Source organism: Megascapheus bottae, chromosome 12, assembly GCF_031878675.1.
Source record: "Megascapheus bottae isolate mThoBot1 chromosome 12, mThoBot2.hap1, whole genome shotgun sequence".
In the NCBI taxonomy this organism is placed as follows: Eukaryota; Metazoa; Chordata; class Mammalia; order Rodentia; family Geomyidae; genus Megascapheus; species Megascapheus bottae.
Genome location: NC_143520.1, coordinates 16,451,035 through 16,463,870, shown reverse-complemented (window position 1 = coordinate 16,463,870; position 12,836 = coordinate 16,451,035). Strand labels below are relative to the sequence as shown.

At 37.7% G+C, this 12,836-nt stretch overlaps 1 protein-coding gene across 2 annotated transcripts in view; it reads right to left on the bottom strand.

The window, feature by feature from the left end:
* Window positions 1–10,714, bottom strand: part of Slc38a11 (solute carrier family 38 member 11) — a 40,487-nt gene extending 29,773 nt beyond the window's left edge. The window contains exons 1-4 of one of the 2 annotated variants that reach the window (XM_090343097.1): window positions 10,676–10,714; window positions 10,073–10,187; window positions 8,312–8,386; window positions 129–263 (exon numbers count right to left, since the gene is read on the bottom strand). In XM_090343097.1, coding sequence (XP_090199223.1) covers window positions 129–263; window positions 8,312–8,386; window positions 10,073–10,187; window positions 10,676–10,714 — 364 coding nt within the window. Of the gene's footprint in view, window positions 1–128; window positions 264–8,311; window positions 8,387–10,072; window positions 10,188–10,675 lie in introns of those variants that run through there. The other variant, XM_090343098.1, reaches the window with a different exon arrangement.
* Window positions 10,715–12,836: the final 2,122 nt, after the last annotated feature.

Genomic DNA, 12,836 nt, shown 5'->3' with positions numbered 1-12,836 from the left:
TGAGTGCACCGGGTCCTGAGTTCAAGTCCCAGAACTGGCACAACAAGGACAACAACATCAACAATAATAGTAAAATGACTGTATGATAAAACAAATAATTGAAATATTCATCTTCATAATTATCTTACCTATAAAAGGATACAAAAATTGCAGGACAGAGAGGAGAAGATATCCTGGAAAGCCAAAGGTTTTGTTCACCAAAGACTGGTAGGAGTCTGTTCCAGAGAGCGTGCCTCCTTTTATCAACAAAACAAGGGAAAAGTCTGTGGGGGGAAAATGTTAGAATATACTTGATGCCAAGAGTTTTCAATATATGATTTTACTTAATTACCACTGAGGAAAAAAGGGAAACTATCGAGAAGAGTTTATTTTATGGTGCAGGATTAACAAGACAAAGCTTACACATTTTCATAAAGGTATTTTGTGAACTGCAGTATTTCCAGTAATGTATTTTTCAATCGAGAAATAAATATATGTAACATATCCAGGCAATGGTTTGGACAGAAAAGGGTTACAGATGAGATTCAAAGTGCCAGGACTCTAGTTTTCTTTCTGCACCCTATAAGGCAAACCAGTTACCAGGATATATGTCAGCTGTCCTGTTAATGCCTCACTGGTAGTCAGACACTATAGGAATTCAAAGTATGATGACTATGAATGAGATACCATTAGTATTTTAGAAACTAATAACTTTAGGACAGTCAGAGAATATATTTTCTTTTTTTCATAAGTGAAGTTAGTAATTTTAAAACTGCAATCTGGTCATTGCAGTTCCAATTATAGAATTAAAGTCAAGGATAAGAACACATAGAAATTAAGTAAGGTAGGACCGTTAGTTTGGCCTAGTGGTAAAGTGCTTACCACAGACATGGAAAAAAGCTGGAAGTAGTGCTGTGGTTCAAGTGGCAGACCACAAGCCTTGGAGAAACAAAAGCACAAAGACAGTACTTAGGCCCTGAGTTCATGCCCTAAGACTGGCAAAGAAATAAAGTAAAATAGATAAATAAAAAGAAATTAAATAAGGTTAGTTCTTTATATCCTGTATGTTGGACATGCATCAAGATACAATAAAGAAAATACCATCTGCAGTGTAGCTTCTGCTTTGAAGCTTCTTTATGCACTTTACTATTTCCAAGATGATTTATCCAAGTGCTATTTCCCAAACCTTAATCTTTACTGTGCTTTTGTTCTCAGTCTCCCTCTCTCCCCTAGCACTCTGTCATCCTAGCACTTTCTGCTCACTTTCATCTACGGTCTCGCAACCATGTCAGTATTTTTACTTGTCTGTATTTTTCACCAGTCGTTTTTGCTTTGTACATTGGACTTCTTTCTCACTTCATAATACCTTATTCTGATCATATCAAGCCTGTGGTTTTAATTTTCATATGGATGTGATAATACTTAAATTTGTGTCTGAAGCATATGCACCTCATAACACTAAACTTCTGTATCTCCATGTTACCTTGGAGATCTAGATTAGCCAATTTTAAGCATCTAAATTCTAGTTTAGTCATTTGTATTGAAACTTGCTTGTCTATCAATTTTTCCTCCAGTTTGTGAATGTTATCAACAGAAACCTGGGCTTGTTAATATTCCTTACTGTCTACATTTCATTGGTCTTCAAGCTCATTAACTATTGCATCAGATATCAGAGACTACCTCCTAATTTCTAATCTTTAACCTCATTTATTTAGATCCTTGGATTTATAATTTCTTTCCAGAATTGCTATAATAACTTTTGTTCAGTATTTCCTTTTACTAACTCACAGATACTTCTGGCTTTTCCTTCCCACAAAAAGATTCTGAGTTTTATCACTTTTTTAAGAAGCTCTTCTGTTTAAAATTCTCTAGGGAGATCTAATGTTTCCTATATAAATAAAATTCTATTTATGAGAAATTACATTTTTTTAATCTCTGTTAGCCTTCCTGTAAGACAAAACATGCCAACCTTGCAGTATTTGGAGGATTATGGTGTTAAAATGCTTATCCCATGTGTGGTGTCAGCTAGAGGACAATGAATGAGAAGTTGTGCTATTCCTATTTATCTTTTTTCTTGCCAGTCCTGTATGCCATATCTTTTTCCAAATGCTTTCCATATGTTAAGTCATTTGATCTTCACAATAACATTAAGTAGAAAGGGTTAGTATCTCATTTAATGAGTAAAAAAAGAAAGGCACAGAAATTTAGTTCAATGGCTGAACCCCACTTTGTTAGAGTTGAAAAACTCAGGATGCAGGCTAAGGTGAGGGAGTCCCACAGTCTAGGCATTCATTTAATCAACACCCCAGCTCTGCATCCTTAACTACAGATTTGTTGAAAGCCATTTAATTCTAAGTCTTAGTCCCCTCCTCTATGAAGTAAAACACGAATATCTGCCTCAGTGAGTCAGAATTGATATTGTGGCTACAAGTTGCTCGGCATTGAGCAAATATTAATAATTATTTTCTGGCAGCCTTTGAATCAACCTCTTCAAGTCCTTCCAAACTCCTCTCTCTCCACAGAGAACATCACACACACACTGTAATCACAATGAAGCACTAGCACATTTCCCTTTTGCCCTTCTACATTTCTGTCTGCTTACCATACCCATCTATTTTCTAACTTACTTTTTTTCATAAACAAACATGTTCCTTGTCATAATATTCTTTTCAGGTTGATTTAAATGTCAGTGTTTGGATCATAACATAGGTCTATATTATGGTATTTTTCTCTATGTATTATAATTTTGTGTGTTTTTTGTCTCTCTGACACACTATGTAATGAACTTCATAAAAAGCTTGGATAATGTTTTTTATTGTTATATTTGTAGCAATCAATCACTGGGTGATTGATGATCTGTATATATTTGATGAATAAATTAATGTCAACACAGCTGAGTTAGCTGTCTACATTTCTAACTTTTTAATGTGGTAAGTGACATAATAAAGAAAGATGTTAAGCTATTATGCATGCATGAAGAATGTAGCAATTAATTCCTACTCCCTTTGCTTAAACCTAAGAAATGCTTCACCAGCCAGCGATGAGTATTACCTGGGATGATAATCAGTATCTCACCCAGCAGAGAAGGCAAGGAACATCAGACAGGAACAGCATCATCAGGAAGCAGTGTGAAAGAAGATTCCACTCATGGGGAATGGGGCAGTCTAAAATGGCTAACAGAGATGGAGACTGGCTAGCAAATCTAGACATGACACTGAAAACGAAGATTGTGGAAAAAGCAAGAAAACATTCAGATGTTTTTGTCATTACAGAGTCTTGAATGTTTTGAGTGGAGAGTAACAGACCTGAGGCTGAGGTCTTAGAGCATTCTGCAAGAATGTGGAAGACTGAACAGAAGGCAAGCAGATGCAAGGAGGAAAGCCAGTGAGTTCTTGACTCAGTATAAAGACTGAGGGGCCATCTCTGTAACAATAGAGATGCCATGAAGGGTCAGACAAAGAATTGGATGCTTGCTTTGAGCATGCAGAGAGCTTTTATAAAATGACAAAGTTTATTGTTTACAATAAAATAATAAATGTGTTTTTATTTGTTTGTAAAATACAGTCTATAAATATATTCTAAATGTTTTAGTTTCACTTTTTCTTTTTCTTTTTCTACCAGTTGTGGGGCTTGAACTCTGAGCCATTCCCCTGAGCTTCTTTTGCTCAAGGCACAGGGCCACAGTGCCACTTCTGGGGCTTTGGAAGTTTACTGGAGATAAGAGTCTAACAGACTTTCCTGCTCACTCTGGCTTTAAACTGCCACCCTTAGATGCCAGCCACTTGAGTAGCTAGGATTATAAGTGTGAGCCACCAGCACCAGGTTAAAAGTTTCAGTTTTATAAGGTATCAATCACTGTATTATTTTGATCTCTCTTCAGTGCAGGTACATTTAGAAATAATTGACAAGTTAACTGATATCATTTGACTGGAGAATTTTGTTTTAAATTATTATGTATATTTGAGCAGTAAAGATTTTTTTGTAATAAACAAATATGAAAATGCTCAATGATTCACAAATGTGAGAGAAAATTTTATTTCAAAAAGCTACCTAAATTCTCAAAAGCCATATAATGAATGATTGTTGTCCTTAAGGTACTATGTTATCTCTCAGCTCTTTTGCTGTCCCTTGGTTATCTCATATTGTTACAGTATCTCACTTTGTTATCTGATATATCAGATATAATTGTATTTGGTTATTTGAAATTGGATAGGGAAGCGGGGAAAACAACATGGGGGGGAGTAGAGGGGAGGGTAATGGGGACCAAGACATGTGAAAGGGTAACAATGTATGTGAATTAATGCACCTTTTATCTGGCAAATATCATGTAACCCTTTTATTAATTACAATAAAAATATCAAAAAAAGAAATGTAAATCAAAACAACTCTAAGATTCCACCTCACTCCAGTTAGAATGGCCAGGATCAAGAAAACTAATAACAACAGATGCTGGAGGGGATGTGGCCAGGAGGGATCACTACTGCACTGTTGGTGGGAGTGCAAACCCGTTCAACCACTATGAAAAGCAGTATAGCAGTTCCTCAAAAGGCTAAACATAGAGCTCCCCTATGACCCAGCAATTCCACTACTTGGCATTTATCCAATCGTCCAGAAACAAGGACATACTAAATCCACTAGCACAACGATGTTCACTGCAGCACTATTTACCATAGAAAAGATATGAAACCAACCTAGATGTCCCTCAGTTGATGAGTGGATCAACAAGATGTGGTATTTATACACAATGGAATTCTATGCTGCTTTCAGAAAGAACGATATTGCCCCATTTGTAAGGAAATGGAAAGACTTAGAAAAAATCATATTAAGTGAAGTAAGCCAGACTCAAAGGAACATAGGCCCAAGAGTTTCCCTCATTTGTCAAAATCAGTAGAAACCTTGGTCTCTCCTAGCAGAGATTTACAATAGAACAAAATCTAGATACATAAGGCCAAATAGTATGACACTAAATGTAAGGACCTCCAGGATAAAGAAACAAAAAGCCATATAATGAGTGATTATCATCCTTAATGTACTATGTTATCTCTTATCTCTTTTGCTATCCCTTGGTTATATCATATTGTTACAATATTTCACCCTGTGATCTGATATATTTTATATGTGCTAAATTGGTTATTTGAAACTGGATAGGGAAGGGGGGAAATCAAAAGAGTGGGGGGAGAGGGGAGGGAAATGTGGACCATGTCATGAGAAAGGTATCAATGTTTGTGAAGTAATGCACCTTCTATCTGGTGAATATAATGTAACCCGTCTATTAATTACAATAAAAATAAATAGAAAAAAAGAATTTTCAAAGGAAAAAATACATAAAAAGCACCATTGGATTATATTGTTAAGTTAAAGCACAAAAGAACCAAAATGAATCATAACTTATCAATTGTTTTGCTTTTCTGTGGTAATCCTTTATTTCCCCCAGAATTCACAGATTTGTATCAAGTATTCAAACTGAGTTAGTGATTTCTACTAATTAAAAAGTTCAATATGTGATTTACAAAGAATTGGTCACAATCACTGTTACTGCTGTATATCAACAGTTAAGGGGTTTACATTATGGTTCACATATAGTATAATTTAGGTTAAGTAACTGTTTATTCTTATCAAATCTTGAATCTGAGGTGACACACGTTGTTTAGTTTTTATTTACCTGTTTACATTGTATAACTGTTTACAATGCACTTATGCTAAGATATAATTGTTGACATTAACTGACCAGGAAACAGGGAATTTAAAAGGGACAAAGGTAAATACATGTTTGGGCTTTTAAAAAAATGTGATAAGCTGGAAGTTTGGCCTAGTGGTAAGAGTGCTTAGCTATCATGCGTGAAGACCCAGGTTCAATTCCTCAGTATCACATGCATAGAAAAAGCCAAAAGTGGTGCTGTGGCTCAAGTGGCAGAGCACTAGGCCTTCAGAAAGCCCAAGGACAGTGCTCGGGTCTTAAGTTCAAGCAGTTCCTGAGATTAGCATAAATAAACAAATAAATAAATAAATAAATAGCCAGGCATGGTGGCTCACATCTGCAATCCTAGCTATTCAGGAGGCTGAGATCTGAGGATAAAGGTTCAAAGCCAGCCCGGGCACAAAAGGACCTGAGACTCTTATCTCCAGCTAACCTCTAGAAAATGAGAAGTGGGGCTTGGCTCAAGGGTAGGGTGGTAGCCTTGAGCTGAAGAGCTCAGGGTCAAAAGGTATACGGAGGCATAGGGCAGTAGCCTTGACCTGAAGAGCTCAGGGACAGCACCCAGGTGAGTTCAAGCCCCACGACCCTATGTTATATGAAAAATATAACACATTTTTTTTCAACCTAGTAACTGTTAATAAGCACAAAGCTATGGATCCCAAGGCACTAAGTAATAGATAAATAGATGTTAAACTTACAAACAGCTCTAAAAGCTAGAACAAGTTAGATCTTGGAGGACGTAAAAAGAAGGCAGGTAGGAAAGCAGTCCAATGACTACAACTTTGAATTTGGTATCTATTGAATACTTTATTGCTTCTTCTTTAACCTGAGTAATAATAACACGATTAAAGGTGGGATAGGAAAGTCTGAGAGTTTTTTCTTTTTCAGTCATGGGACTTGAACTCTGGGCCTGGACTCTTCAGCTCAGGGCCACCATCCTACTCTTGAGCCACAGTGCCACTTCCTGAGATTTGTTTTTTGTTTTTTGTTTTTTGTTTTGTGCCAGTCCTGGGCTTGAGCTCAGGGCCTGAGCACTGTCCTTGGACTTTTTCAAGGCTTAGCACTCTACCACTTGAGCCTCAACACCACTTCCGGCTTTTTTCGATGTATGTGGTACCGAGGAATCGAACCCAGGTCTTCGTGCATGCTAGGCAAGCACTCTACCACTAGGCCAAACTCCCGGCCCTGAGATTTCTTTTTTAAAGGAAGATATCATGGTCAGATTACCTGAAACAGAGCTGGACACAAGTGGTGCCGTGGCTCAAGTATTGGAGCTCTAGCCTTGAGAAAGCCCAAGGATAGTGGTTAGGCCCTGAGAATTCACACTCCAGGACGAGCAGGACGAGAAAGAAAGAAAAGAAAGAAAGAAAGAAAGAAAGAAAGAAAGAAAGAAAGAAAGAAAGAAAGAAAGAAAGAAAGAAAGAAAGAAAGGAAGGAAGGAAGGAAGGAAGAAAGGAAGAAAGGAAGAAAGGAAGAAAGGGAAAGAGAAAAAGGGAGGAAGGAAGCGGAGATGAGGAATAGTAAAGTCTACCTCTAGATAATGATTGACCATGTTTCATACAGACAGGGAAGAGAAGGGAAGAGGTTTGCAAGAAACATAGGTTGCGTGCTTTTTTCCCATTTGTGGTAACTAGAATGCACCTATAAACCCTCAAGTAAACACACTGAATGATTAATATCTATATCTATTAATCACACACACAATGGTGCATAATAAATTATTGTAGGACTCTAGACATTTACTTAGGCCAAAGGTGGATATGCATAGGAGTGGTTGAAAAAGTCTCAATAGCTATGTGCAAATGACCACATAAATAGTATTTTATGAAATGAACTCTAAGAAAAGCAAACAAGATTTATTTTTAGTTGCCACTGTTGCTGTTTTTGTTTTTGTTTCCTTTCATCTTGCTTGTTTGTATTTGTGAGGGTAAGGGGGGCACAGAAAACATAGAATAAAGGGCGAACAACTACAAGATTGGCACACCTAGACACTATGTGGGAAATGAACTGTACATCTTGTGTGTGGGGATGGGAGGGAGAAACTGGCAGAGAGCAAGGGAAGGGGAGGCATGATTCAAACCGAATTGTACTTATTACCTGATTTATATAACTAACTCCTCTGTGTATGGACTTTACAGTAACAATAAAAAGAAAAGAAAAAGCAAGCAACAAAGGAAAGCATTTCTGATGCAACTCAGGGGTTGGGGGATGGGAAGGGAGGGCAACTTGATTAGAGCAACTTGATTGAGCAGAGCTCTCAATTCCACCTGTGCAAACAGGACTGACAAAGACTGCTCCTTCCACTGCACCTGCCCACAAAGCCTGGGTGCACAACATCAGAGTGTTGTCCTCGCTTAGTCTTTACAGCTTGAAAGTGACTTTCCCATCTACCACTTTCCATATAAAGAAAAAATAAAAAGCACATGGAAAGGATTAGGATCTTCTACTCTTTCTAATCTGTTTAAAGGATTAATAGGAAAAGTAAATCTCCTCAGACTTAATGTTTAAATTCTTTAGTATCCTTTAATGCACTTCTTAATTAGCTAGAAAATCCAATTGTAGGCTATACTTGTGTGTCTGGAGAAGTCACTTTCAGTCTGAAATTCAGAAATATGCAATTATGTGATATTTTACCTGTAATATATGAAACCCAGAATAAAAGTAAGATGCCCAATGGAAATCCAGCTTCCTTCATTGAATATGGGAGGCCTGGGTGGTGGGGGGCGGGGAAGGAAGAAGCCCATATTAGTAAGGCACAGAAATAGAGACATTTTCTGATACATAATAGATAAAGTAAATTTACGTATGTTCATGACAGATTTATAAATTGTACATAAGATAGTCCTAAAATTAAATGTTAGCATATTAACACTTATTCCACAATGTGGTGTCATTCGGTTAGGAAGATGTAAAAAGTAGGTGAGAGAATGAGAATAAATAAAGCAATAACTGAAAATCAGATGTCAGTTTACACATGGTGAGGGTGACTTAAGTCCTAGAATGTAGAGAGAGTAGTGATATCAAACCTTTCTTCTGTACTAGCTTAGAAAACAGTGGATGAGGGGCTGGGAGTTTGGCCTAGTGGTAGAGCGCTTGCCTAGCATGCACGAAGACCCGGGTTCGATTCCCAGGTACCACGTACATAGAAAAAAGGCAGAAGTGGTGCTGAGGCTCAAGTGGTAGAGCTCTAGCCTTGAGAAAAATCCAAGAGCAGTGCTCAGGCCCTGAGTTCAAGCTCAGGACTGGCAAAAAAAAAAAAAGAAACAGTGGATAAGGAACAGAGTAGCATTATGGGATGTTTTGAAAGACTAACACCAGAATCAAATTATGTAGAAAATTTCAGGAACGGGTACTTTTGATAAAGCTAAAGGACGTGTATACAATTATTTCATATAATTTTAGAAATCTAAACAATTTTAGATTATTGACAAAGTATTCAAAATAAAAAGTAGTTTAAATGTGTTCACTCAAAAAAACCTTGTTTTCTGAAAAGAATTCTCTTTAAAGAAAACCTACTAAGCATAATGAAGTGGTGGTGGTTTCTTATATTGCTGAAATATTCATATCAGGAATCAAGTCTAGGAATCTACCATGCAGAGGTTTAGAGGAAAAATTTTTGTAGCTATCCCCCCATACTGAGGTTAAAAAACAGGGCCTTATGTGCTTGCTAGGCAAGAGCTCTACCATTTAATACAGGTTCCAGCCCATTCCAAGTAGTATTTTAAAGATGTTTTGCCGATACCATTTCTATTTCACCTCAGGTACTTTCAATTTGTGTACCAGTTTTTGAAAGTCTACATATATATGTACAATCCAAAGTCCATCCGTATGTGAAAAAATAAGAAAAATAGTGCCAGGCTGAGAAGCAAAAAATGTTCAGGCAATTAAATCGTCAAGCTTTGTAACAAAAAGTTACATGCCAAGTATTGTAGCTTGCAGGATTTAATTTTTCCTTGTTTTTTTTTTTCTAAATTGGAACACTTTCAAATAACAAAAGATATAGTCACCCCATAGAGGTCGGGGATGAATGCTGTCAGCTGCTTGTGTGTGTTGTGGGGGTGGGGTGATCCCAACCCAATCTTCACCATGCAAAAAAGAGACTAGATTTTTATGGAAGGAAATGGAAAATTACCAATTTTCAAAAGAAAATATGTTGGAAATAAACTTTACAACTGGGGAAGGTTGGTAGGAGGAGGGAAATTAGGAAAAAGAAAATGGGAAGGTAAGAGTATCAGAAAAGTAATGTACTATCTTATGTAAGTAACTGTAATCCCTCTGTACATCATGCTGACAAATTAAATTAAAAAAGAAAACACCAAAATAGCAACATACTAGCAGTTTGAAATGTGACCACTTCATTTTAATAGCAAACAAAAAACAAAACAGAACACTCACCTATTATACCAGATCCTATAATAGAGTTCACAACATTGAAAACAGCAGCAGACTGACAAGATTTCCCTTTGTGCTCCTGCTCAGAAATGAGGGTTTTCTGATCATCCAAATCTCTCTATTTCATGAATAAAAGGGTGATTTACTATTTACTAGCACACACACAAAACAAATTGGAAAATGTCAGACAAATATCTCATACAAGATTTTTAACAAGATATCCATGCTAATAAGTAATATGGATAGTATTGATAGAATAATGATGAATAAGAGCTAGCTAGCAATTTAACAGCTTTGTAAGCAATTCCATCCTCCAGAGTCCCCTGCCTCAAAGCTGTCACAAATCCTTGCAGGCAACTCCAGAGGACAGGATAGGTTAGGAAGTCAACATTAGGATTTTGTGGCATTAAAGTGGTTATATTGGAAAATGCTTGCAGGGCTGGGGGTGGGGGGATCAATGAAGTCAGATAAGGTTTTATTTTTCCTTCTGGAAAACTTTCTGCAATGCAAAGCCAAATCCCCAGATGAAGGAGGCTGATCCTTGGTCTCAAGGAAGAAGGAGACCTGCAGAACTGGCTCAGGGCCTTTCTGGGTGTCTAGTGTTACCTGTGGTGGGATGAGGCGCCCTTGCCCCGGATAACCCATGAGCTGCAGGAAGTCTTGAGCACGTGGAAAGTTCTAGGTTTGGGAGCTGGGCTCTGTTCCTACCAGCTTCCTTGTCTGCTTGCACCAACACCACTCCCAGGTCTAAGGCACAGCGGTAGAGTTGGGAGCCAGCAGGAGGCTGGGCCCACACAGCTGCAGCCCTGAGGCTGCTGAGTGGTGGTCACGCCCCCATCACGTTCTCACCAGAGTCTGTTCGGCCAAACGCAGAATACCCAAACACAGGGGTTGCAGGGTGTTTCCAACCCAGACATCTCTGTCTCTCCCACTCCTTTTGTGCCGCCCCCGTTCCTCACCGCCTTCCCTAGGGAGGATGGAGAACAACTTTCTCGGAGGCTGCAAAGTACAGTTACATTCATTCATCCTGCCTTGCCCAGATTGTAGACCGTGAGGACGGGTGTATTTTACACCATTCATGAATTAGCTAAATCCTGCTGGAGTCTGGTGCCAGGTAAGATCACAGGGCACTCCCTGTCCTGCCCTGCCCCACCCCTGCTTTATTGACCATCTTTCCTATCAGCACTTTCTCTCCTGACAATTCTTCTAGGGCAGAAATGACAGGTGAAAGTGTGAGACGTTGAATGGCACTTACGTTCATAAGAAAATAACCACAGTAGCAAAAACAAGAACAGGGGAATATCAAAAACTTTCCTAGGGATTTAGGAAACTTGATAATTCTTCATGCTTTGATCAAATATCTCCTGGTAACTTCAGAAAAGGAGAGAAGAAAGGAAGATAGATTGTTATTGAATTCAAATAAAAAACTATAAAACTTAGAAAAGGGGATTATAAAGATGGAAAAGGAAGAGGACCTAGAAAGAATCTGAAATGACCTTCTAACCCTTCCTTTTATATCACAGATGATGAAAGGAAACCCTAAGAGTTTTCATCCATTGAAAAATACAGAATAAACAGAGAATGGTAATAATATATATTAGTATTAATATATAATATTTACAGTTTATAAATAACCATGGATAATAAGAATGGTAATAGTATATAAGAGCTTATCAGTAAAGCATTTCCTTAGGTATTTATTTAAAATTATGAATCTTGTTTTAAAATACAGAAAAACTGAAGAGTTCTAAAAATGAATTCTACATGCTCTCTACCATCCAGTTAACACATGTTAATATTTACTCATATGTCTTCAAATGGTGAAATTTGAAGCCCATTGCCATGACCTATTTCTTTCACACCATCCCTGTCACGTAGGTTTTGAAATTTAGTGTGTCTATTTTTATGCTGATGAATAATTTCATTCATTCATTTCTGGTCATAAATTATATAATGCACAAACAACAATCTTGCTTTCAAGATTTACAAGGATGGGAAGTCAGGTACTCAGAGTAAGTGCCCATAATCTAGCTAGTCAGGAGGCTGACGAACAAGGTTTGAGGCCAGCTCAGAAAGGAAAATCCATAAGACTCTTATCTCCCATTAACCAACTAAAAGCCAGAAGTAATGCTGTGGTGCAAGTGGTAGAACAAAAGCCTTGAGCAAAGATGCTCTGGGGCGGCACCCAGACCCTGTGTTTAAGCCTCAGTACTGGCACACACACACACACACACACACACACACACACACACACACACGAATCCATATTAAGCATGCTATTTTCCTCTGGTATTTTTGAATGTTTACTCAACCTGTTTGCAAAATGTTTGACTGTTGATTCATTTTCTTTATCTCACAGTCCATCTCTTGGAGTGAAATATAGTTAAGGTTGTTTTTTGTTTTAGGTTACAACTTCTGCAACGTATAGCTTACAGTTTCTCTAGAAGTGGAACTGTTAGATAGAAGCACAGGAATATATTTAATTTTAGTAAATATTTCCAAATCACCCAACAAATGGATAGTCACAAGCACACCCCCACCAACCCAGGAGAATGGAAGGTGTTTTTTCTTCTTCCATTTCCTTAAATCTGCTTTAATTTCCTTTTCCAGGTTTTTAAGGTTTCATCTAGCCTTGATCTAAAAAGCTTCAGGAACAGTGATCAGGCTCTGTATTCAAGGCTTAGGATCAGTGCAAAAGGAAACAAAAATGAATGAGTGAATGAATGTTTAAACTGAGCATGGATGGTTTATGCCAGCAATCTAATAC